Source organism: Hemiscyllium ocellatum, chromosome 18 (genome assembly GCF_020745735.1).
Source record: "Hemiscyllium ocellatum isolate sHemOce1 chromosome 18, sHemOce1.pat.X.cur, whole genome shotgun sequence".
NCBI lineage: Eukaryota > Metazoa > Chordata > Chondrichthyes > Orectolobiformes > Hemiscylliidae > Hemiscyllium > Hemiscyllium ocellatum.
This window is the reverse complement of record NC_083418.1, coordinates 19,217,870-19,242,522: the sequence shown is the minus strand read 5'-3', so window position 1 is coordinate 19,242,522 and position 24,653 is coordinate 19,217,870. Positions and strand designations below refer to the sequence as shown.

At 42.4% G+C, this 24,653-nt stretch overlaps 1 protein-coding gene across 1 annotated transcript in view; it reads right to left on the bottom strand.

Annotated features, from left to right (window-relative positions):
- The window catches only part of f2 (coagulation factor II (thrombin)), a 70,770-nt gene extending 55,536 nt beyond the window's left edge, over nucleotides 1–15,234 (bottom strand). The window contains exon 1 of the mRNA XM_060839171.1: nucleotides 15,159–15,234. Coding sequence (XP_060695154.1) covers nucleotides 15,159–15,234 — 76 coding nt within the window. The remainder of the gene's footprint in view (nucleotides 1–15,158) is intronic.
- Between the last annotated feature and the right edge of the window lie 9,419 nt (nucleotides 15,235–24,653).

The following is a 24,653-nucleotide window of genomic DNA, read 5'->3' as shown; positions in this document are numbered from 1 at the left end:
CCCCAGAGCATTTTACTCAAAGAAACTGTCCACAATGCACTCTCAACAGCCGTGCTACATTTGGCAATTTGTCAAGTATCTTTCTTAAGTCACAACTACTTCTTGACTCTTACAAATTGTTTCTTTCCTTTTTTATTTATCTTTGCCAAAAGTGAATCTTTTTGATCTTCTGAACCAAGATAATTTTTCACTATTTACTGATTTCATCCCTTATTCAGAGCCATTCTTTTTCCTTCCTTCCTGTGTCCAACATGTCAAATGCCCATGAGTATTCAGCTCCCAATGCTGCCTGACCTGCTGCACTTTTCCTGCAACACATTTTTCAGCTCTGATCTACAGCATCTGCAGTCCTCACTTTCTCCATTTTGCAACCACATCTCAATGGTTATCACATCAGCTTTGTGCTACATCAGAATCCAGGCTTGGCTGATGAGTATCGAGTGCCAGGAAATGACCCCCTCCAATAAGAGAGAAATACAATCTTTCCTTGATATCCAAGTGGACATATAAATCCTGTAGCTGCAAGAGGAGGTCAGAGACCAAGAATGATTCAGCGAGTAGCATGCCTCTCGTATTCTCTCAATACCTTTCCACCATCTACAAGGCACAAATCAAGAGTGTGATAGAAGACTGGCAATATATATATTCTTCTGAAGAGGAAAGGTTGGGCAAATGAATTCAGAGCTCCCTGGAAGGCGAAATGTATGGAAATTAAGATGAAGCAGAAAAGAAATGTGCTTATGTCAGATGGATCATACAATTGAGAATCAGGTCAAATATAGAAGGTTCAGAGGGCAATTGTAGAGTTATCAAGTCACAGATGTACAGCACGGAAACAGACCATTTGGTCCAACTCGTCCATGCCGACCCAATATCCTACCCTAATCTTGTGACATTTACCAGCACTTGGCCTATATCCCTCTAAATTCTTCCTATTCATATACCCATCCAGATGCCTTTTAAATGCTGCAATTGTACCAGCTTCCACCACTTCCTCTAGCAGCTCATTCCATAGACGCACCACCATTTGCATGAAAAAGTTGCCCCTTAGGTCCCTTTTATATATTTCTCTATCACCCTAAACCTATGCCCTCTGGTTCTGGTCATCCCCTAACCCCCCAACCCCCCTCCCCCTTGCCCCCGAGGAAAAGATCTTATCTGTTTATCCTATACATGCCCCTCATGATTTTTTAAACCTCTAAGGTCAGCATCTGACACTCCAGGGAAAACAGTCCCAGCCTGTTCAGCCTCTCACTACAGCCCAAATCCACCAACCCTGGCAACATCCTTGTAAATCCTTTCTGAACCCTTTCAAGTTTCACAACATCCTTCTGTTAGAAAGGAGAGCAGAACTGCACACAATATTCCAAATGTGGCCTAACCAATGTCCTGTACAGCCACAACATAATCTCCCAACTCCTGTACTCAATACTCTGACCAATAAAGGAAAACACACCAAATGCGTTCTTCACTATCCTATCTACCTGTGACACTACTTTCAAGGAACTATGAACCTGCACTCCAAGGTCTATTTGTTCAGCAACACACCCTAGGACCCTACCATTAAGTGTATAAGTCCTGCTAAGATTTGCTTTTCCAAAATGCAGCACCTCACATTTGTCTAAATTAAATTCCGTCTGCCACTCCTCAGCCCATTAGTCCATCTGATCAAGATCCTGTTGTACTCTGAGGTAACCTTCTTCGCTGTCTACTATACCTCCAAGTTTGGTGTCATCTGCAAACTTACTAACTGTACATTCTATGTTCACATCCAAATCATTTATATAAATGACAAGACATATTGGACCCAGCACAGATCCTTGTGCCACTCCACTGGTCACAAGCCTCCAGTCTGAAAAACAACTCTCCACCACCACCCTCTGTCTTCTACCTTCGAGTCAGTTCTGTATCCAAATGGCTAGTTCTCCCTGTATTCCATGAAATCTAACCCATGGGGAACCTTGTTGAACGACTTAATGAAGTCCAAATAGATCATGTCCACTGTTCTGCCCTCATCAATCCTCTTTGTTACTTCTTCAAAACACTCAATCAAGTTTGTGAGACATTTTTTTCCCGCGCACAAAGCCATGTTGACTATCCCTAATCAGTCTTTGCCTTTCCAAACACATGTAAATCCTGTCCCTCAGGATTCCCTCCAACAACTTGCCTACCACTGACGTCAGGCTCACTAGTCTATAGTTCCCTGGCCTTTCCATACCACCTTCCTTAAATAGTGGCACCACGTTAGCCAGCCTCCAGTCTTCCGGTATCTCACCTGTAACAATCAATGATACAAATATCTCAGCAAGGGGTCTAGCAATCACTTCCCTAGCTTCCTACAGAGTTCTAGGGTACACCTGATCAGGTCCTGGGGATTTATTCACTTTTATGCGTTTCAAGACTTCCAGCACCACCTCCTCTGTAATGTGAACATTTTGCAAGATGTTACCATCTATTTCCCCACATTCTATATCTTCCATGTCCTTCTCCACAATAAAAACTGATGCAAAATGCTTGTTTAGTATCTCTCCCATCTCCTGCAGCTCCAGCTGCCTTGCAGATCTCTGAGGGGCCCTATTCTCTCCCTAGTTACGCTTTGTCCTTAATGTATTTGTAAAAACCCTTTGGATTATCCTTAACTCTATTTGCCAAAGCTATCTCATATCCCCTTTTTTGCCCTCCTGATTTCTCTCTTAAGTATACTCTTACTGCCTTTCTACTCTTCTCAAGATTCACTTGATCTCTCCTGTTTATACCTGACATATGCTTCCTTCTTTTTCTTAATCAAAACCTCAATTTCTCTTGTCATCCAGCATTCCGTACACCTACCAGCCTTTCCTTTCACCCTAACAGGAATATGCTTTCTCATTATCTCATTTCTGAAGGCTTCCCATTTTCTATCCATCTCTTTATCTGCGAACATCTGCCCCCAGTCAGCTTTTGAATGTTCGTGCCTAATACCGCCAAAATTAGCCTTCTTCCAATTTAGAACTTCAACTTTTAGATCCAGTCCATCTTTTTCCATCACTATTTTAAAACCAGAGTGCTCCCCCACTGACACCTCAGTCACCTGCCCTGCCTTATTTCCCAAAGTTTTGCATCTTCTCTAGTATCAGCACATTTTCTTATACAGACTTAAAAAATGCCTTTCCATCTAAACCTTTAACACTTTGGAAGTCCAAGTCTATTGATAGAACAAGTAAGAGCCAAAGGGGCTGACAGCTAACATGAAGATGAATTTGAATGTTTTGTATAGGCATGTAAATAGCAAAAAAAAAGGCGGGAACGTGAAGAGTGAGATTGATTAGAGATCAAAAAAATATTTACACATGGAAGCAGTGAGAATCACTGAGGTATTAAATTAATAGTTTACTTTTTATTTATTACAGAAGAACACGTTCCCAATGTCATAAAAGAGGAGACAGTTCAGGCACTTGAAGGTATTAAAATTGATATGGAGGAGGGGGATCCAAGATGGCGGCGACCCAGCAAGACTGAGTCCACAGTGCTCTACCCAAAACTTGGGAAAAGTGGGCTATCCACCCCCACCACACTCACTAAACCATTTATAATAGTTGTTAACCTTAAATAGTTACCTATTAGTACATTTAAATAGTCTAATACTAGCTGGAAAATGAGTAAAGGGAAGGGAACAGGCGGCTCTAAGAAAGCAGGGACCCCTCCCCCACCCTCTCCCTCTTCAGCTGCAACAAAGGTGTCTTCAGCTACTTCAGGAGATTTACCAATGAAGATGAACTTTGAGGAGATGTTTGCCAGGTGGGAGGCGAAGATTGATGCTTTTATCGATGAGTCTCGGCAGAGCAGAGAAGCACTATCAGCCGAGCTGCAGAAGCAGGGCAGAGACATTCAGGAATTGGAGTGCCGAGTCAGAGAGGTGGAGTCGAAGGCTGCAGCCTCAGAGACTGGGATAAAATCAACAGCCGACCACATCCGTTTTCTCGAGAATCGAGTCCAGAACCTAGAAAACCACATTGATGACCTCGAAAATCGATGTCGTAGAAAAAATATTCGGTTGTTGGGCCTGCCCGAGCAGGAAGAGGGAGGTCAGCTGACAGCATTCTTAGAGCGTTGGCTGCCACAACTTTTAAATCTGCATAATGGATCAGGCCAGGTAAGGGTAGAATGGGCCTACCGGGTCACAGTACGTGGGCCCGGCTCAACCCAGCGCCCACGCCCGGTCCTGTTCCAGCTGCAGAGCTATAGGGAGAGGCAGATGCTCCTGGAAGCCTCAAGAAATCTGGGAAAAGATCCCCAAGCTATGACCCACAAAGGATCCAGGATCATGCTGTTCCAGGACTTCTCCCCAGCTTTGGTCCGAAAGAGGAAGGCATTCGATGAGGCGAAGAAGCGTTTAAGGGACTTAAATATCCAGTACTCCTTACGATATCCAGCGACGCTACGCCTTAGCCACGAAGGATCCATATATAACTTCGGATCACCGGAGAAGGCTAAGGAATTCTTGGACTCTCTTAAATAAACTGTAAGAGATTGTGGACGCTGGTCTGCCTTTCCCATTATTTTGGTTTACATCCCTTCATCTTTTCTTATCTTTCCCCCTATGTGTGTATGTATATATATATATATATATGTTGGGGCGTTTGGTTAATGTTGATGGGGAGAGGTGGTTACCTTATTCTATTTTACTTCTGTTTTTAGGAGCGGGGTTGTTTTTCTTTCCCCTGTTATTTTGTGGTATTATATTTAAGTATTACATGTTGAGATTGTAATCTTATAGTTATATATGGTATTAATATTCCCAAATATATTTAGATGTGGGTGTGGGTGGGGGTGGGGTGTTCACTGTTAACTCTAGCTTTATATTATATTTGAATTCTCCTCATTTTATTGAGGAACACCTGGGTCAAGGGTGGGGCACTGGTTGGAAGAGGGTAAGATGGACTGTGGGAGAGGAAGTGACGCTCCCTGGGAACAAGGGAGAAAATCTCCAATTCGGAATGTTTTATATTTTTTATACTTAGAAAGAGTTTTTTGTTATATTGTTTTGAGTGTATCAGAGAGTCTTTACTTTTGTAAATCTTGTATGCTCCATGCTCGGGATGTTCTAGATAGGGTTTCCCCTCCCGAGGGGTCTCGGATCTGTCCAGATGATTATGGCTGAACAGTCGGTTAAGTGGTGCACCTGGAATGTCAGGGGGAGTAATTCGCCAGTTAAAAGGAAGAAAATATTATCAAATCTTAAGGAGAGAGTTGATATAGCTCTCCTACAGGAGACACACCTGTCGGATAAAGAACACTTAAAATTACGACAGGGCGAATTTGATCAGGCCTTTTTTTCCTCTTTTAATTCAAAAAGCAGGGGAGTCGTTATCCTTGTCCGGAAGAACTTCCCTTTGAAAATTCTAAATCAGATAAAAGACGAATCTGGACGATATATTTTGATTAAAGCCCTCATAAATGGAGAGGAATATGGGATCTTAAATGTGTACTGCCCCCCGGCACACCCCTTTAAATTCATAACGGAAGCTTTTTCAAAACTGATGGCCTTTGGTGCCCGTCATACAATTATAGGGGGAGACTTTAATTGTATTATGGATCCGGAAATAGACAGGATTCCCAAGAGTGCCGCTGGAGTATCTCCCAGATCTAGACAATTGGCGGACCTGAATAAAGAATTAGGATTGGTAGATGTATGGAGATGTCTCCATCCACAGGGTAGAGATTTTTCTTTCTACTCTAATCCACATAAATGTCACACAAGAATTGATATGTTTTTTGCCCCATCGATTTTTCTAAACTCTATAGCAACTTGTAAAATAGGTACTATAGCAATCTCTGACCATGCCGCTGTATACATGGAAACTAAGGTAAAGAACAATGGGACATCTGCTCGGCATTGGCGTATGGACCCCTTCCTGATAAAGGATAGCAAATTTTTAAAGTACTTCTCCCAAGAACTTAAAACGTTTTTAGAAATTAATACTGGTACGGCTAGCAATCCGTCAATGATGTGGGAGACCATCAAAGCTTATGCACGAGGTTTGATCATCTCCTATTCAGCGACCCAGAGGAAAATGAAGGGAGAGCAACAGCGTCTGCTCGAAGCTCGCCTAAAAGCAGCCGAAACAGCATACGCTGATAGACCTTCTATCACAAAATTGCAGAGGATTACAGCTCTTAGGACAGCTTTAAACACCGCGCTTACTCAAACGGCTAAAAGGGAATTATTATTTGCGAAACAAAGATTATATGAATATGGCGACAAACCGGGTAGATACTTAGCATTTCTTGCAAAGAAAAAGAAAGCCCCTCAAACTATTCCGACCATCAAGGAAAGTACAGGTACCCTGACTCATGATCATAAAAAGATCAATGCGACCTTTAAAGAATTTTATTCTGAACTATATAGATCGCAGGATTGTGAAGATAGGATTAGGAGGATGCAGTCATTTTTTAAAAATTTGACCTTCCCAGGCCTGACTCCGGAACAGGTGTCGGCCCTAAATACCCCTTTAACAGTCCAAGAAATACTTGAGGCAATTAGGCAACTTCAGAGCGGAAAAGCACCGGGCCCGGATGGTTTTCAAGCTGAATTCTATAAAGAATTTACAGGAATATTGGTTGACCCACTTATGGATATTATAATTTTGCGCATAGTCAGGTCTGTCTCCCGCCCACGCTGAAAGAAGCAAATATTTCTCTTATCCTCAAAAAAGGAAAAGACCCAGAAGATTGTGCATCTTACAGACCAATATCCTTACTAAATGTAGACTTTAAAATTCTCTCAAAAATGTTAGCACTAAGACTAGAAAGGGTACTGCCATATATTATAAAGGAGGACCAGACGGGATTTATTAAGGGCCGCAGATCATCCAATAATATCAGAAGGGTCTTGAATATGATCCAAGCCTGTCATCAGGGAAAGATACCAGGAGTAGTAATTTCATTGGATGCGGAAAAGGCATTTGATAGGGTTGAATGGTCATATTTATTTTACACATTGGAAAGGTTTGGCGTTGGACAGGTGTTTACCAAATGGGTTTCAACATTGTATAATGACCCCAAAGCAGCTGTTATTACTAATGGGTTAAGATCGGATGGCTTCAGTGTGGGTAGGGGCTGCCGTCAAGGATGTCCTCTCTCACCATTGTTGTTTACACTGATAATCGAACCATTAGCAGAAGCCATCCGGACTGATCCTAATATAACGGCCCCGAGGATTGGTACAGGTAAACACAAAATTACCCTCTATGCAGATGACATTCTCTTATTCCTCAGTAATCCTTTAATGTCAGTGCCTCGTCTAATTCAAGTTATTAATACATTTAGTGCATTCTCAGGCTATAAAATTAATTTTTCAAAATCGGAAGCCATGCCAATGGGTGGTCTGGCTATGATACCCCACTTAATGGACGGATCCCCTTTTCCCTTCCGTTGGTCCCTGGAGGGCTTCTTATATTTAGGTATTTTTATCACGCCAGTATTTGATCAGCTGTATAGGGCTAATTTTGTACAATTAATGGAAAGGATAAGGCAGGACCTCCAGCGATGGAGAGACCTTCCGATTTCCTGGCTAGGGAGAATAGCATTAATTAAAATGAATGTTCTGCCCCGTCTCTTATATCCTATGAGAGTGCTCCCGCTGATGCTGCCAAGGCTAGCCCTACGTAAATTATATGGCTGGTTGGGCTCCTTTATTTGGAACCATAGACGGCCCCTTATTAAGCTGAAGAAGCTACAGCTTCCACAGGCAAGGGGAGGACTGGACTTCCCAGACTTTAGGAAATATCAGTTAAGCTCCCTACTAAGTTACATAGCTGATTGGGTTTCATCTGATCCACAATCAATTTGGCTGGATATCGAAGCCTCCCAAGTAAAATACCCACTTATTAACCTTTTATTTTCAGATAAGAGGAAAATCATTACAGACCACTGTAAAAATCCCATAATATTAAACACAATTAAGGCCTGGAATATAATGCGGCAAAATGAGGGTAACTCACATAAAACATCCCCCCATGCACCAATAGTAGGCGCATGGGGATTCCAACCGGGGATTACAGATGCCACCTTTAAACTCTGGAGATCCAGGGGCATCTCATGCTTAGGGGACCTATTTAAAGATGGGATCCTGATGTCCTTTGAGCAGCTGCGTCTGAAATTCGGAATACCTAATGGGGATCTCTTTCGATACTTCCAAGTTCGAGATTATATACAGAGGAAGACTACATTAATAGATAGTCTTTATAAATCAGACAGAGAACGTAATGTCTTACGACCAGCGGGGGCATCCTCCGTTAGTACTATATACCATTTGCTACATGATGGAGTCTCAGGAGACATGGATGACCTGCTTAAAACATGGGAGCAGGACTTGGGGCTAGAAATCTCTGAGGATATGTGGAATGACATTTGGGAAAATGCTAGAAGAATTGCTATCTGTAACAGAACTCAGGCTATCCAACTAAATATACTTCATAGGGCCCATATAGCTCCGGCTCGACTGGCAAAAGTTAAGGCAGGAGCATCTCCAATGTGTCCCAAATGCAAAATAGAGGTGGGTACTCTTGTACATTGTCTGTGGACTTGTCAGAAAATCCGCAGATACTGGACTAAAGTGGCAAATACCCTGACAGAAATTTTAGGAACGGAAATTAGGGTGGACCCTGTATCTCTCCTTTTGGGCTTTTCGAACCTCTCATCTCTGGATATGCATGGGAAGAGACTATTTTCTATTCTCTCTTTTTGTGCAAGGAAAAATATTTTGGTGAACTGGGTGGCTGAGGGCCCCCCTGGACTTTCAAATTGGCACAGATTAATTATGGAATATATCCCCCTTGACTTCCTCACAAATATGGTGCACCGAAAGACTGAATTATTTTATAAAATATGGCAGCCCTTTTTGAATTATGTAAATGCAGATATTTCGGCTATCCTAACAAGGGCTTTTATTTAGTGAAGATTTCAGACCGGGCTGCTCCGGGGCCCCTTGGGAGAGGAATCCTGCGCGAATACGGGTTTTATTATATTTGATGTTTATACATTCCGAGCATGTAAGAGACTTAGGTATACACTCTGGTCAGTTATAGGTTAGATTAGTAGAAAGTTGAGTTTTTTTTCTTTCTTTTTTCGTTTCTTTTTTTCTTTTTTTGTTTTCTTTCTTTCTTTTTTCTTTGTTAAATTATGACTATTGTATATATGATTTAATTGTACATCAATGTTTGTATTTGAGAGTTTTGTTTATTTTTGTAAATTTGCAAAAATGTTAAATTTCAATAAAAATATCTACAAAAAAAAAAATTGATATGGAGGAAATATGCATTAGGCTGTCTGTACGTAAAAGTAATAAACACCAGGACCAGGTCTGATTCATCTGAACATACTAGGGGGAAGTAAAATAGGAAATATCGGAGACCATCACCATAATTTATCAATCTTGCTTAGAATTGGGAGAGGTACTAGAGAGCTGAAGAATTGCAAGTAAGACATCCTTGTTTGAAAAACAGTGTAAAGGAAACCAAAGGCCAATTACTTTAACCTGGCTTGTGAAGAGGCTTTTAGAAACAACAGCTTAGGACAAAATTAATAGTCACTTGCACATATATGGGATAGTTAAGGAAAATTACATTGAATTTGATAAAGACAAATTGAATGCACTCCTGATGAAGCTCATTCTTGACGAATGTTTTATCCGAAACTTTGATTCTCCTGCTCCTCGGGTATTGCCTGACCTGCTGTGCTTTTCCAGCACCACACTCTTGACTCTGATCTCCAGCATCTGCAGTCCTCATTTCCTTCAAATTATGTTTAAGTAACCAGTTTAGGTTTATTTGAGATACAGAGAGTTTATTAGAGTAATGCTGTTCATATAGTGTTATAGACTTCTAAAAGGCATTTGACAAGGTCCCACCCACTGTAACAGACTTTTAGAGCTCCTAGCATGAAAGGGACCAAAGCAGCATGGAAAATGGGCTGAGACGTCATAATGTCATAGAGATGTACAGCATGGAAACAGACCCTTCAATCTAATTCATCCAAGCCGTTCTGATATCTGAAGTTAATCTAGTCTCATTTGCCAGAAGTTGGCCCATATCCCTCTAAACCCTTCCTATTCACATACCCACCCAGGTGTCTTCTAAGGGTTGTAATCACAGATGGAGTTTAATTTAGATAAATGTGAGATGCTGCATTTTGGAAAGGCAAATCAAAGCAGGACTGATACACTTAATGGTAAAGTCCTGGGGAGTGATGCTGAACAAAGCAATCTTGGAGTGCAGGCTCACAATTCCTTGAAAATGGAGTCCCCAGTAGACAGGATAGTGAAGAAGTTGTTTGGTTTGCTTTCTTTTTATTAGTCAGTGCTTTGAGCATAAGAGTTTGGAGGTCACTTCGTGGAATATTGTGTGCAATTCTTGTCTCCCTGCTATCAGAAGGATATTTTGAAACTTGAAAGGGTTTAGGAAAGGTTTACAAGGTTGCCAGGGTTGGAGGAGTCGAGCTATATGGAGAGGTTGTATAAGCTGGGGCTATTTTCCCTGGAGCATTGGAGGAAGAGGGGGGATTTTATAGAGGTTTATAAAATCATGATGGGCATGAATAGGGTGAATAGACAAGATCTTTTTCCACGAGATGGATGAGTTTAAAAAAAGATGGCATAGGTTTAGGGTGAAAGGGGCAAGATTTAAAAGGGACCCAAAAGACAATGATTTCGTGCAGAGGATGATGTGTGTATGGAATGAGCTGTCAGAGGAAGTGGTAGAGGGTACAATTACAACATTTAAAAGGCATCTGGATAGGTATATGAATAGGAACGGTTTTGAAGTATATGGACCAAATGCTGGCATATGGGGCCGATTAATTTAGGTTATCTGATCAGCATGGACGAGTTGGACTGAAGGGTCTGTTTCCATGCTGTATATTTCTATGACTCTAAAAGAACTGTTCACTTTTTCCCTCATACTGGCATCAATGCCCAATGAATCTCAACCTGTATCTTGCATACCACTCTTTGAGGCACATATTCAACCCTGATCTTATTTACCTTAGTCCAATTTGCTCATGATTCAGGTAAAGTTTTGGAGATAATATGTTCTTAGTTCTACTTCTTAATTTATACCCTAACTGTTTGTACTCCCTTCCATGATACTCAAGTGGACCATGGCAACTGAATGGTTCCCCATTCACTCCAGGTTTCTCTGTGGCCCCAAGAAGGTGTCCTTAACTGTGGTACCAATCATGTGGACTATTGCTCTCAGCTGTAAAGAACTGTCCCTAACCACTTAAGATACTATTGTCTCTTACAACTACACTCTTTTTAACTCCCTCCATTTGAATATAGCTCTACTGTGGTCAGTTTGTTAATCATTCCTGCAGACCATACTCTCATCCAGTACAAAGTGAGAACTGTAGATGCTGGAGATCAGCATTGAAAAGTATGGCACTGGAAAAGCACAGTAGATCAGGCAGCAACCAAAGGCAGGAGAGTTGACATTTCAGGCACAGGCCCTTCATCAGGAATTCTTTGACTCTGAACAACACAAACTACAACATCAAACCTGTGGATAATTGTGGGGATGGAAGCTTCTCTGTTGCAACCTTCTGCATTCCTGTACGTGCCTTATAGTCATACTCTTACAGTTTTGAACCCATATCTAAGGAAGGAAATGTTAGCATTGGAAGGAGTTCAGTGGAAGTTTACAAGAATGATCCTGAGGATGAAGAGCTTGTTGTATGATGACTTTGAGTCTGTACTCAATGGTGTTTAAAAGGATGTCGAGGGATAACTGATTAAGCTTACAGAATACTGAGGCCTGGATAGAGTGGTCATGGAGAAGATGTTTCCATTTGTAGAAGAGACTGGGACCTGAGGGCACAGCCTGAGAACGAAGAGACGAAGAAGAATTTCTTCAGCGAGAGGGTGCTGAATCTGTGGAACTCACTGCTGCAGAGGGCTGTGGTGGGCAAGTCATTAAGTGTATTTAAGACAGAAGTTTTTGATTAGTAAGGGGATGAAGTGTAATAGGGAGAAGTCAGGAGAACAGGATTAAGAAACATATCAGCCACGATTGAATGGGAGAGCGGACTTGATGACCTAATTCTGAGTCTATATCTTATAGTCTTATGATCATGCCCTCCTGTCTTTGTCCAGAGATCAAATCTGAATAATCTCCCTGGCTTTTCCTGGAATGAAGAACAGAATCATGTGGAGGTGGCAGAGCTCTCAGACATCATTAGGCCTCACATGTGGAGTTCCACTGTCAGGAGTCAGTCACAGTCTGGCGGCATTGTGGTTCTCAGCAGCACCACTGAAGAGATGCTGGCTATTGCTGGTACTGCACCTACCTGAGGCCTTGGATTGAGGAGGGACACAAGATACAATCGACAAATCTGGCTTGACTTTTTATGGGAGATGGTAGTCAATGTGAAGTCACGGAAAGTCTGTGGTGTGGCACAATGGGTTTCAAAGAGATGAAAACACACAGTGATCCCTATCAAACTCATTACTGGGTCCATTTCATCCAGCTTTAAAGCTCCAGCTTAAATTCTCTCCAATTCACACCACAGTTCCACTCTTTAAAACAAAATCAGACAGGACTAAATCCATCACTTTAAGATTCAACTTATTTCTTGCTAGTGCCTTATGTAGATTTGAAGATAGGTAAAAGATCAGCCCTGACAGATCTCCTCAGGATCTCACAACTCCATGGACAAAGCTTCCTATTCTGAGCATTCCTTGGTTAATGCTCTGGGATAGAATTTGGATTCAGTGAGTAAATCTTGAAAGTAAAACTAGTCTCAGTTAGGATTATTATTAAATTCTCAACAATTGTTGAAAAATCTAATTTGGTTCATATTTGCTCAGGAAAAGAAATCGGTCTTCCTTAACTGGTCTATATGTGATTCCAGATCCATGGTAATTAGGATGCCTTTGAAATGGCCTAACAAGCCACTTGGTACAGGGATGCAATGATAGGAATGAGGGTCAGGTGAATGTCATCCAGTATGTGATTCTGGATTGGGACTGCTAATCTGTGCCAATCAGGGAGCCCTGCTGACAGATATAAACAGGAGATTCATAGAGTCTGCTCTCTCTGGGGATTTGCTCTGGGCTGGTTAGTCAGAGTCCATTTACTTCGCAAGTAACTTAGTGATAACTGGCCTCTGCGCCTTTGAGTTGGGGTAAGCATTTCTGTCATCATGCCTTTATTTGGGAAGCTTGACTCATTTGATCCTGCCATCAAAGACTGAAATAATTGCCTAGAGGCTAGTATCCCATCACCAAGGCACCCTTTATTTATATGTGCACAGTACATGAGCTCTGACCAACCAGCTCACAGCCAGTCCTTAGACTCTCTGAATCTCCTGTTTATATCTGTCAGCCAGAGCTCCCTGATTTCCCTGGTTAACAACACCAATCAAGGATCTCACAGTCAATAATGTTCGCCTTACTGTCTTTCCAATCACTACATCCCTCCTCCCTCTAGGTCTGGTGATGTAGGCCTGTTCTTATCTCTGGTGGCTTCGCCTGTGCCATTTTTGTCCCAGGTCCCATTCCTCTGACTTGAGCACAGTGACGTGTACTGGACCATAATCCATCGCTTGCGCCCGGAGCATCTCAGAAGAGTTTCATCTTCTTCAGGCAGTAATGGTATCGAGAATGCATTCATCTCCTCTCTGCGTTATCTTCAACACCATGCAGAGCAGGAGAACCCATGGTTTCTGAAAGCCATTTGAGCTGCTCTGAGGGATCAGGTATGTTTTGCTCCTGCCCTGTTTGAGAGGTAGCACTTTCATGTGATCCACATGTTTGTTCAGCGCTGCCTCACCTACTTGAACTTTGTATGTAATGAAACTTGTCCTTGTGTCAACGTCACCCTGTGCCCAATTCTGTGGTTTCAACACCAAATTTCGTCCCTTGAAGTAAACTGCCTCTCTCTCTTACAGAAGGTATGTGGCTGGCATTGGTGTTCCTACTGCGGTTTCAGGGCCAGTTAAGAATGGGATACAAATAGCTTGTCGGAAACATCCACATCCCATGACAGAATATTTAAAAACACTCTTCAATACAGAGAAAACTTCAGAATTCAACATTGCAGCTTTGTAATAAACTGGCAATAAAATAGAATTTAATTAATTGCCCTGAGGGTAAGAACCTAAAGTGGTAAGTTGAAAAACACAAAGAAATGATTCTAGTTCCTGTCTGAATTCGAATTCCACAAAGGTTGGTATTTTTTCTAGCCCCTCTCCCCTACCACCCCCACAACTTGAATCAGCTTCAAGAACCTTGATTGTCAATAAAACTAATTCAATTCAATTCAATTTGCAATGGCAGGAGAGCCAGTTTCTCCACCAAAACTCCCATGAAAATTAGACTCTTTTTCCTCCAACCAAGAAATAAAAGCCCACTGGGATCAACCTCTGCCCCTCTCCACTCAATAATTAACTCAGAGCCCAGTCCCATTAGGTTAATGAACTGTGAACCGTGGATGGTGAACAGTAGTAGCTAATGTCCTGGATTCAGCAACGATTGTCCTGCATTGTCTTTGGCTTTGCTCCCAGCCCTACCTATTGGGATTGTAGAGGGATGAAGTCTCTTGAGTTGCAGATAACTGTTGTGGAGGTGGTGTCATGGATAACTCAGCTATCTGCCAGCTCCACACACTAAAGTTGCAGCACATCAAATGCTTTGCCATCTTTCTTTTTGTCCTATTTAACTAATTAGGTTTCAAGTTTAGAAATATTGCTTGGTGGTTCTCTGTCTTTACATAATGAAATTTAATGAGTTAATGTTCTAAATATAATAAACACTTTTATCTCTTCAGTATTGTTTTAAACTGTCAAGAAAATTAATCTAAATACTGGTTAGAGTGAGAGGAATAAAACCTTCAAAAACATCATCTGAAGCTAACATATCATACCTAAGGTGTGGTGCACAAAATCGACATTAAACATCAGGTGGTGTTTGAACAAAGCTGTGTACAATTGAATGTACCCTCCACTCTCTTATATTCTAGCCACTTCTCAAGGGCCCTTACTGAGCTCCAACCCTGCCTTCCCTACCCCCTGTTAAATTATAAACACTGAAATTAAGTTTTCCATCTGGATCCTAACCATCCACGGCCCAATTATAACACCCCATACACATTCAAATTTGGTTTAACAAAAATCATCATACATACCATTGTCAGTCCAACAAAGCTGGATAACAGAAAGGATTAAAAACTGTACAACCAGAGAGTGTCTGATTAGCCCCATGTTTGCTAACTACTGATGGCAGACTGATGGACGGGCTGGAAAAAAAACACTCTGGTTAATGGTACACCAAGATCAGCAGAGAGCAGATTGCAGCACTGAGAGGTCATGTTGCTCAAGCAAGCAAGCCTCTCTCTGTTCCAGGCCAGAGAATGGACTACAAAGTTCTGTTTGACATTTAGCAAAGGAGGGAGAAAGAGTTTGCATTTATATAGCACCCTCATGACTCAGGAAAGTGTGTTTTTAGGCCAACAAAGGCCTTTTGAAGTATAGTATTGTCACTGATTTAAGACTATCCAGCAGCCAGGATGTGGCAACCTTCCATGTTCTGTTTAATGGGTGCCAATTAATGGACAAATATTGACCAGGAAGACTCTGCAACAATGCCAAGAAATTCTTCTTATATGCAAGTGAGAGGGTAACTGGAGCCATGGTTGAGCATCTTTAAAGATCAGACCACTGTCAGACCTAAGCTTCCTCAACAGTCTCTAGAATGCTGGATTATCTAGTCATGTCTCTGGATTGGGACTTAAATCTACCACATTCAGGTTAAAATGCCAGAATGCTATATACAGAAGCATGACTGAAGTGTGATTAACTCAGCAGTGCTTTGCGATGCTAACTAAATGGGGCTATTAAATGAATAACTCCATCCGTGACTGTTGGCAGCAGTGTGATGACAGTAAAAGGAAAGGAACTTGAATCGAGGGCCAACCACTCACTGCTGTCTTTGTTTAAGACACTGAACAAATTAAAACCCTTGCAATATAGATTTATTTCATTAGAATTGCATGAATCTTATGAGAAAATGGGTAGAATTGTTATAGCATGGAAATAAATGGTTCTGGGAGTTACCTGTGAGAGCCCTGTCTGACTTAAGTTGTAATGCGTGTGTATATTTGTCTGACACTGTTGATTAACATTTTTAGCTTCTTCTTGTTATTTTCTGGTAACACTTTTAGTTCAGAGGACAAATTGATAACTCACTTCAGTTCTTGCCCAAGCATTTCTTGGGCTGCTCCGTCCAGCCAATGAGTAAAATAACTTGCCATATTTCTAACACAAATCCAGGACCGAAGCAGGTTATATGGTCATTACCTCAGTATGGTCTATGGTATAACATAGTGCAGCTGTCGCAATTCTTCAAAAATGGCCTGAAAGCATTTTGCAACGTATTACGATAGTGAAAGCTGCAAGAGCAATGCAAGCTCTTCGATTCTTGATTTAACATTGTTTAAATATTTGTTTAAGTGTTTACAGTTGGAGTAAACAGTGAATGTCACAGCAATTGATGGTGGAATGGAACATTATTGACTGAGATGCAACCCAAGGCACTTTGGGGTCATACAGCTTCAAAGCTCACAAAGTTCAGGGGCTCTGAAGAGCAGTAGAAATATCTCTTGCAGGTCGGATAGTGAAGGCACTCTTACATGCGGTTAATTCTAGAGTTCCAGGAATTTGATACAAATCAGGATAGAGTGCAATTTGGTTGGGAATTTGGAAATGCTAATGTTCCCATTCGCAAGGTCACAAAAAAAACCAAAATACCAGATTTTATTCCGAGGAGGCAAAATGTGCTAAATCTATATCAAACAGGGTGGCATGGTGGCACAGCGGTTAGCACTGCTGCCTCACGGTGCCAGAGACCCAGGTTCAATTCCTGCCTCAGGCAACTGTTTGTGTGGAGTTTGCACATTCTCCCCGTGTCTGTGTGGGTTTGCTCTGGGTGCTCCAGTTTCCTCCCACAGTCCAAAAATGTGCAGGTTAGGTGAATTGGCCATGCTAAATTGCCCATAGTGTTAGGGAAATGGGTCTGGGTGGGTTGCTCTTCAGAGGGTCGGTGTGGACTTGTTGGGCCGAAGGGCCTGTTTCCACACTGTAAGTAATCTAATCTAATTTGCACTGAAGGCACTTTATACCGGAGATGGCACTATTAGGAGCGACATTGTAAATTTTTCATTATATTGCTGTACATGACAATAAAACTAATTATAATTTTAATTCTAATCTCAAATATTGGATGGATCAGATTTAGAGTACTCCCTGCAATTCTGCTCACTGTACTACATTAGTGATCCCAAGCAATGTTTTCTTCAATACTGAACAGCCTGTTAAGCCTTATTTAATACAGTTATGGCTGATCAAACACTTCAGTGCCTTTTCCTTACTCTGCCCACTGGTAATCATAAGAAAATAAGGAATAGGAGAAACAAAAGGCCATTCCGCCCTTAACCCTGCCCTGTTATTCTATAGATCACGGCTGACATGCCGCAGTCCTCAAATCTTTTTTCTGCCACCTCCTCTTAGCTGTCAACGCCTCAATATTTCAACAATTCATCTACCTCCTCTTTAATTACTTATAGTGATCCAACCTGCTCTCAGGTAGAGAAGTACAGACATTCCTTACTCCCTGGGAGAAGAAAGCCCTTTGCATTCCCACTTTAAATCAGTGTCCCTTTGGTCTGTAAATATCTCCCTGAGTTCAAGACGCCCCATTAATGGAAACGTCCTCTCAATTTCCAGTCTATCAAGACCCCTCAGACTATTTCACGTTTCAATAACTGTTAATAAGTAAAGCCCTCAGCTGATTAGATTTTCCTGATAATTCAACCCCTTCACCCCAGGAAGCAACCTTGTAATTCTCATTTGAACAGGTTTTAAAACCAGTGTGTCCATTTTTTAAATACTTGGAACAAAACTGTACACAGTATTCCACTGCTGTCTCGCCAACACCCTATACAATAGTAATAAAACTTCCCTATTTTTAAACTCCAACCCCTACTAATGAAAGCCCAAATTCCATTTGTTATCTTAATTATTTGTTGCACCTCTGCATGATAACTTTTTGTATTTCTTTCACAAGCACACCCCTCTGTGCTGCCAGATTTTGGAGTCTCTATCCATTCAAATTATTGTCTGCCTTTTAAGTCTTCTGACCAATGTGCATGACCAGCCACTTTCCAACATTTAACTTGAGAGTTCAGAGACAGTACATTCCTGTTAGGGTGAAGGGCAAAGTGGTAGGTATAGGTACAGCTGGATGATGAGAGAAATTGAGGTTTTTGGTCAATAAAAGGGAAGCATATGTTAGATATAGGCAGCAGAGATCGAGTGAATCTCTAGAAGACCATAAAGGAAGTAGGAGAATAATTAAGGAGGAAATCAGGAGAGCAAAAGGAGACATCAGATAAGTCTGGCAAATAGGGTTAAGAATAATGCAAAGGGCTTTTATAAATGCATTAAGGACAAAGGGTAACTAGGGATAGAATAGGTCTCCTCACAGGTCTGCAAGACAGCCGATATGTGGAGCTGCACGAGATGGGGAGATGCTAAGCAAGTATTTTGCATCAGTGTTCACTCTGGAGAAGGACATGGAAGATATAGAATGGAGGAAAACAGATGGTGACATCTTGAAAAATGTTCACATTACAGAAGAGGTGGTTCTGGATGTCTTGAAACACATGAAAGTGGATAAGTCTCCTTGGCCCGATCAGATGTACCATAGAACTCTGTGGGAAGCTCAGGAAGTGATTACTAGGCCCCTTACTGAGATATTTGTAACATCGATAGGTGAGGTGCTGGCAGACTGGAGGCTGGCTAATGTAGTACTACTATTTAAGAAAAATGGTAAGGAGAAACAAGAAACTATCGGCTGATGAGCCTGATGTAAGTGGTGGGCAAGTTGTTAGAGGGAATCCTGAGGGACAGGATGTACATGTATTTGGAAAGGCAAGGACTGATTAGGGATAGTCAGCATGGCTTTGTGCGTGGGAACTCATATCTCAATAACTTGAATGAGTTTTTTGAAGAAGTAACAAAGAGGATTGATGCGGGCATAATGGTGGACATGATCTATATGGACTTCAGTAAGGTGTTCGACAAGGTTCCCCATGAGAGACTGGTTAGCAAGATTAGAGCTCATGGAATACAGGGAGAATTAGCAATTTGGAACCAGAATTGGCTCGATGGTAGAAGACAGAGGGTGGTGGTGGAGGGTTGCTTTTCAGACTGGAGGCCTGTGACCAGAGGTGTGCCACACGATTGGTGCTGGGTCCATTGCTTTTTGTCATTTATATAAATGATTTGGATGTGAACATAGGAGATCGTTAGTACGTTTGCAGGTAACACCAAAATTGGAGGTATAATGGACAGCGAAGAAGGTAACTTCAGAGTACAATGGGATCTTGATCAGATGGGTCAATGGGCCGAGGAATGGCAAATGGAGTTTAACTTAGGTAAATATGAGGGCAGGACTTATACACTTGATGGTACACTCCTGGGTAGTGTTGCTGAACAAAGAGACCTTGGATTGCAAGTTCATAGCTCCTTGAAAGTTGAGTTGATGGTAGATAGGATTGTGAAGAAGGCATTTGATATACTTGCCTTTATTGGTCAGAGCATTGAATATAGGAGTTTGGAGGTCATGTTGCAGCTATACAGGACATTGGTTAGGCCACTTTTGGAATATTGCATGCAATTCTGGTCTCCCAACTCTACAAAGGATTTTGTGAAACTTGAAAGGGCTCAGATAAGATTTCTAACAATGCTTCCAGGATTGGAGGGTTTGAGCTATTGGGAGGGGCTGAATAGGCTGGGATTGTTTTCCCTGGAGTATTGGAAACTGAGGCGTAACCTTATAGAGGTTATGATGGGCATAATCATGAGGGGCATAGATAAGGTAAATAGACAAGGTCTTTCCCTGGGTTGGAAGAGTCCAAACTAGAGGGCAGAGGTTTAGGTGAGAAGGGAAAGATAAAATGGACCTAAGGGGCAACATTTTCACGGAGAGGGCGGTGCGTTATGGAATGAACTGCCAGAGGAAGAGGTGGAAGCTGGTACAATTACAACATTAAAAAGACATCTGGATGGGTATATGAATAAGAAGGGTTTAAAGGGGCATCAGCTAAATGCCAGTAAATGGGACTAGATTAGGTTGGGATATCAGGTCAGCATGGACGAGTTGGACTGAAGGTTCTGATTCCATACTGTACTGCTCTATGGCTCTATGAATCTATGAATTCCATCCACCAAGTTTTGCCCACTCACTCACTCAACCTATCTGTATGCCCTTGCAGGTTCCTTATGTCCTGATCACAACATTCCCTCCACCTATTATTTGTATCAGCAGCAACGTTTGATACATTACATTTGCTAATGTAATTAATGTCAGTAGTAAATAACACGACTACTTATAGCTTTCTAACCTGAAAAAGACCCATAAATACTGACTAGCTTCTGTATGTTAATCCTCAATCCATGATAATAGATCACCCTGAATACCAACAGCTCCTTTCTGCTGCAATAACCTTTATCGATCGTTTCTGGAAATCCAAACTCATAGTACCCCAGCCCTGCACAGCCCAGTTCTACCTGCTCCCCAAGATCCACAAGTCCAGCTACCCCAGCTGACTCATCTTTTTGACATGTTTCTGCTTCACTGAATTTATTTTATCCTACCTCAACTCCATTGTGTTCCCCTTAGTTCAGGCACTTCCCATCTACATACGCGACACCAACCTTCTCTTCAGCAACTTTCAGTTCCCCAGGCTCCAGTGCTTTACCTTCACTATGGACGTGCAGTCCTTATACAGGCCCTCCGCTTCTTCCTCTCCAACAGACCTATCCAGTCCCTCACCACTAATGCCCTCCTCCGCTTTGTCGAAGTGGTCCTCACGCTCAACAACTTTTCCTTTAACTCCTCCCATTTCCTCCAAATCAAGGAGGTGGCCTTGGTCACTCGGATGGGCCCAAGCTACACCTGTCTCTTTGTTGTCTATATCAAACAGTCCCTCTTTACTACATACACAGGTACTGTGCCCCAACTCTTTCGCCGTTACATCAATGCCTACATTAGTGCAGCAGCATCCTGCACCCGAGCTGAACTGGAGCAGTTGATCAAATTCACCCACCACTTCCAGCCCGCCCTCAAATTCATTTGGTCCATCTTGGTCACCTCCCTCCCCTTTCTTGATCTCACCGTTTCCATGGAGAAAGTGAGGAATGCAAATGTTGGAGATCAGAGTTGAGAGTGTGGTGCTGAAAAAGCACAGCAGGCCAGGCAGCATCCAAGGAACAGCAGAATCGATGTTTCAGACATAAACCCTTCCTGATGAAGGTCTTATGCCCGAAACATCGATTCTCCTGCTGCTTGGATGCTGCCAGACCTGCTGTGCTTTTCCAGCACCACACTTTCGACTCACCATTTCCATCTCTGCTGACAGTTTCCAGGCAGACATTTACTACAAACCTACAGATTCCAATAACTACCTAGACTAAATCTCCTCCCACCCAATATCCCATTCTCTCAATTCCCCTGCATCCGCCGCATCTGCTCAGAAGAGGAGATATTCCACTCGCAAGAATCCCAGATGTCCACCTATTTTGAACAATATGCTTTTCCCTGTCATCCAGACATCCCTCTGCCAAACCACCTCCATTCCCCATTCCATTGCTCTAAATCCCCCAATGCAATAAAGATAGAGACTCCCTAGTCCTCACCTACCACCCCACCAATCTCCACATCCAAAGCATCACCTTTAAACACTTCCCGCAACTCCAACTGGACCCCACCATCAAGAACATCTTCCCCTCTCTGCCTTCCGCAAGGACCATTTCCTCTGACAGTCATTGGTTTGTGCCACTCTCTCCACCAACCCCTCCAAACCCCCACGTACCTTCCATGTACCCACAAAAGATGCAAAAAGATGCACCAGCCCCCCTACCATCTCCATCCAGGGCCACAAACAGTTCTTCTAAGTGTTCACCTCTCCTCTAAGCTAGTTTACTGCATCAGGTGCTCCTGATGTGGTCTTCTCTGCATCGGCGAGGCCAAACGTAAATTTAGGGAACTGTTTGCCTAGCATCATAGCCGGACCCACAGGGGACAATCGGACTTCCCAGTCACTGCCCATTTCAATTCCCCTTCCCATTCCCGTTCCGACATGACCTTCCTTGGCTTTCTCCATCACCACAACGAACCATGTTGCAAATTGGAGGAACAACTTTATCTTCTGCCTGAGCAGCCTACAGCCTGGAGGACTCAACATTGAGTTCTCCAATTTCAAATAACTTCCCTTCCCCCGACTCCCTTCCCAGCCACTCCCACTCCCTTCCACTCCTCCCTGCTGCCAACTGGATTCTTTCCTCCGATTGACCAACCAGGTCATATTCTCTATCTGCCTTCACCTATTCCCCACTTCAACACTCTGCCCCCACCACCCTTTTTATCTGAAGCTCCCCCTACACCCATTCCCAGTCCTGAAGAAGGGTTACACCCGAAACGTCAGCTTCTCCACCTCCTGATGCTGCCTGGCTTGCTGTGTTCTTCCAGCATCTGCCTGTCTATTTTGGATTCCACCACCTGCATTTTTGTTTTGTCTCTGGGAGTCTATAATGGCCATTTCCGTTTCACACAATGTACATAGAATAGTACAGCACAGTACGGGCCCTTCGGCCCATGATGTTGTGCCGAGCATTTATCTTAATCTAAGATCAACCTAACCTACACACCCTCAATTTACTGCCGTCCATTTGCTAGCCCAGTAGTCACTTAAGTGTCCCTAATGTCTCTGACTCTACCACCACTACTGGCAGCTCATTCCACACATCCATCACTCTCTGCATAAAGAAACTACCTCTGACATCTCCCCTATACCCTCTTCCAATCACCTTAAAATCATAACCCCTTGTGACAGCCACTTCTGTCCTGGGAAAAGACTCTAGCTATCTACTCTGTATTTGCCTCTCATTATCTCGTACACCTCTAACAATTCACCTCTCTTCCTCCTTCTCTCAAGTGTGAATAGCCTGAACTCATGCAACCTCTCTTCATAAGACAAGCCCTCCAATCCAAGCAGAATCCTGGTAAATCTCCTCTGCACTCTCTCTAAAGTATCTACATCCTTCCTATAATGAGGTGACCAGAACTGGACACAATATTCCAAGTGTGGTCTAACTAGGGTTTTAGAGCAAAACCTCAAGGCTCTTAAACTCAATCTCCCTGTTAATGAATGCCAAAACATCATATGCCTTCTTTATAACCCTATCAACTTGGGTGGCAACTTTGAGGGATCTATATACGTGGAGCCCAAGATCCCACTTTTCATCCACACTGCCAAGAATCCTTTCTTTAAACCTGTATTCAGTATTTAAATTTGACCTTTCAAAATGAATCACTTCGCATTTATCCAGGTTGGAACTCCATCTGCCACTTCTCAACTCAGCTCTGCATCCTGTCAATGTTTTGGTGTAGTCTGCAACAACTCTCGGCACTATGTACAATACTACCAACCTTTCTGTCATCAGCAAACTTACTAACCCACCCTTTCACTTCATCATTCAAGTCATTTATAAAAACTACAAAGAGCAGAGGTGCAAGAACAGATCCCTGCAGGACACCACTGGTCACTGACCTCCAAGCAGAATACTTTCCAACCACTCCCATTAGTCGTCTTCTTTCGGCCAGCCAATTCTGTATCAAGACGGCCAAACTTCCCTGTATCTCATACCTCCTAACTTTCTGAATGAGCCTACCATGGGGAACCTTATCAAATGCCTTACTGAAACCCATATAAACCACATCCACTGATCAATATTCGTCTACTTGTCTCGTCACATCCTCAAAGAATTCAATAAGGCTTATGAGGCTTGACCTGGCCTCACAAAGCCTTTAATCAAACAATGTTTTTTTCCAAATATTCATAGATCCTATCTAACAGAATATTTTCTTGTACCTTGCTTATCACAGACTTAAGACTGATTGGTCTGCAATTCCCAGGGATTTTCTTATTCCCTTTCTTGGATAGAGGAACAAAATTCACCTCCCACCAATCAGCTGGTATTACTCCGGTGGAGAATGAAGATGCAAAGATCATCGTCAGAGGCGCAGCAATCTCATTCGTTGCTTCCCCATAGACTCACATCAATGTGAGTCTGTGTAAGGAACAGGTTAGGGCAATGCTTAGTATGTAGAAACAGATGGGTGTGGTAGTTACGTGTGCTGAAATTGATGAGACCAATTTTAATTGAAATGGAACAATGGGACGCTGATCAAAAGCAAATAGGAGTCACCAAGGGACAGGAAGTGGACCCTCAATGGTTTAGCCACTGGAAGACAATTTGGGAATATGTTAACCAATCAACAGCAAATTACCCAGCAACTAACTAATCCTTATCCAGAAAGCATGCAGTCTTTCACACTCTAACTCTGGGAAATCCTGCAAAGTCAACCACTGGGACCATCAAGAAAAGTTTCAAAGGGGAAGAGTCCCTGTGAACTAAACAAGAAGACCTCAGTATAGCTCACGAAGGAGGTTGTCTGATTTAATAGAATCGGTTTTGTTTCAAATTCTTAAAAAGAGCTGTTGGATTTATTCTGCGATTGCGTCCATCACAATTCTCTGTCTCTGAATCTAAAAAAAGGG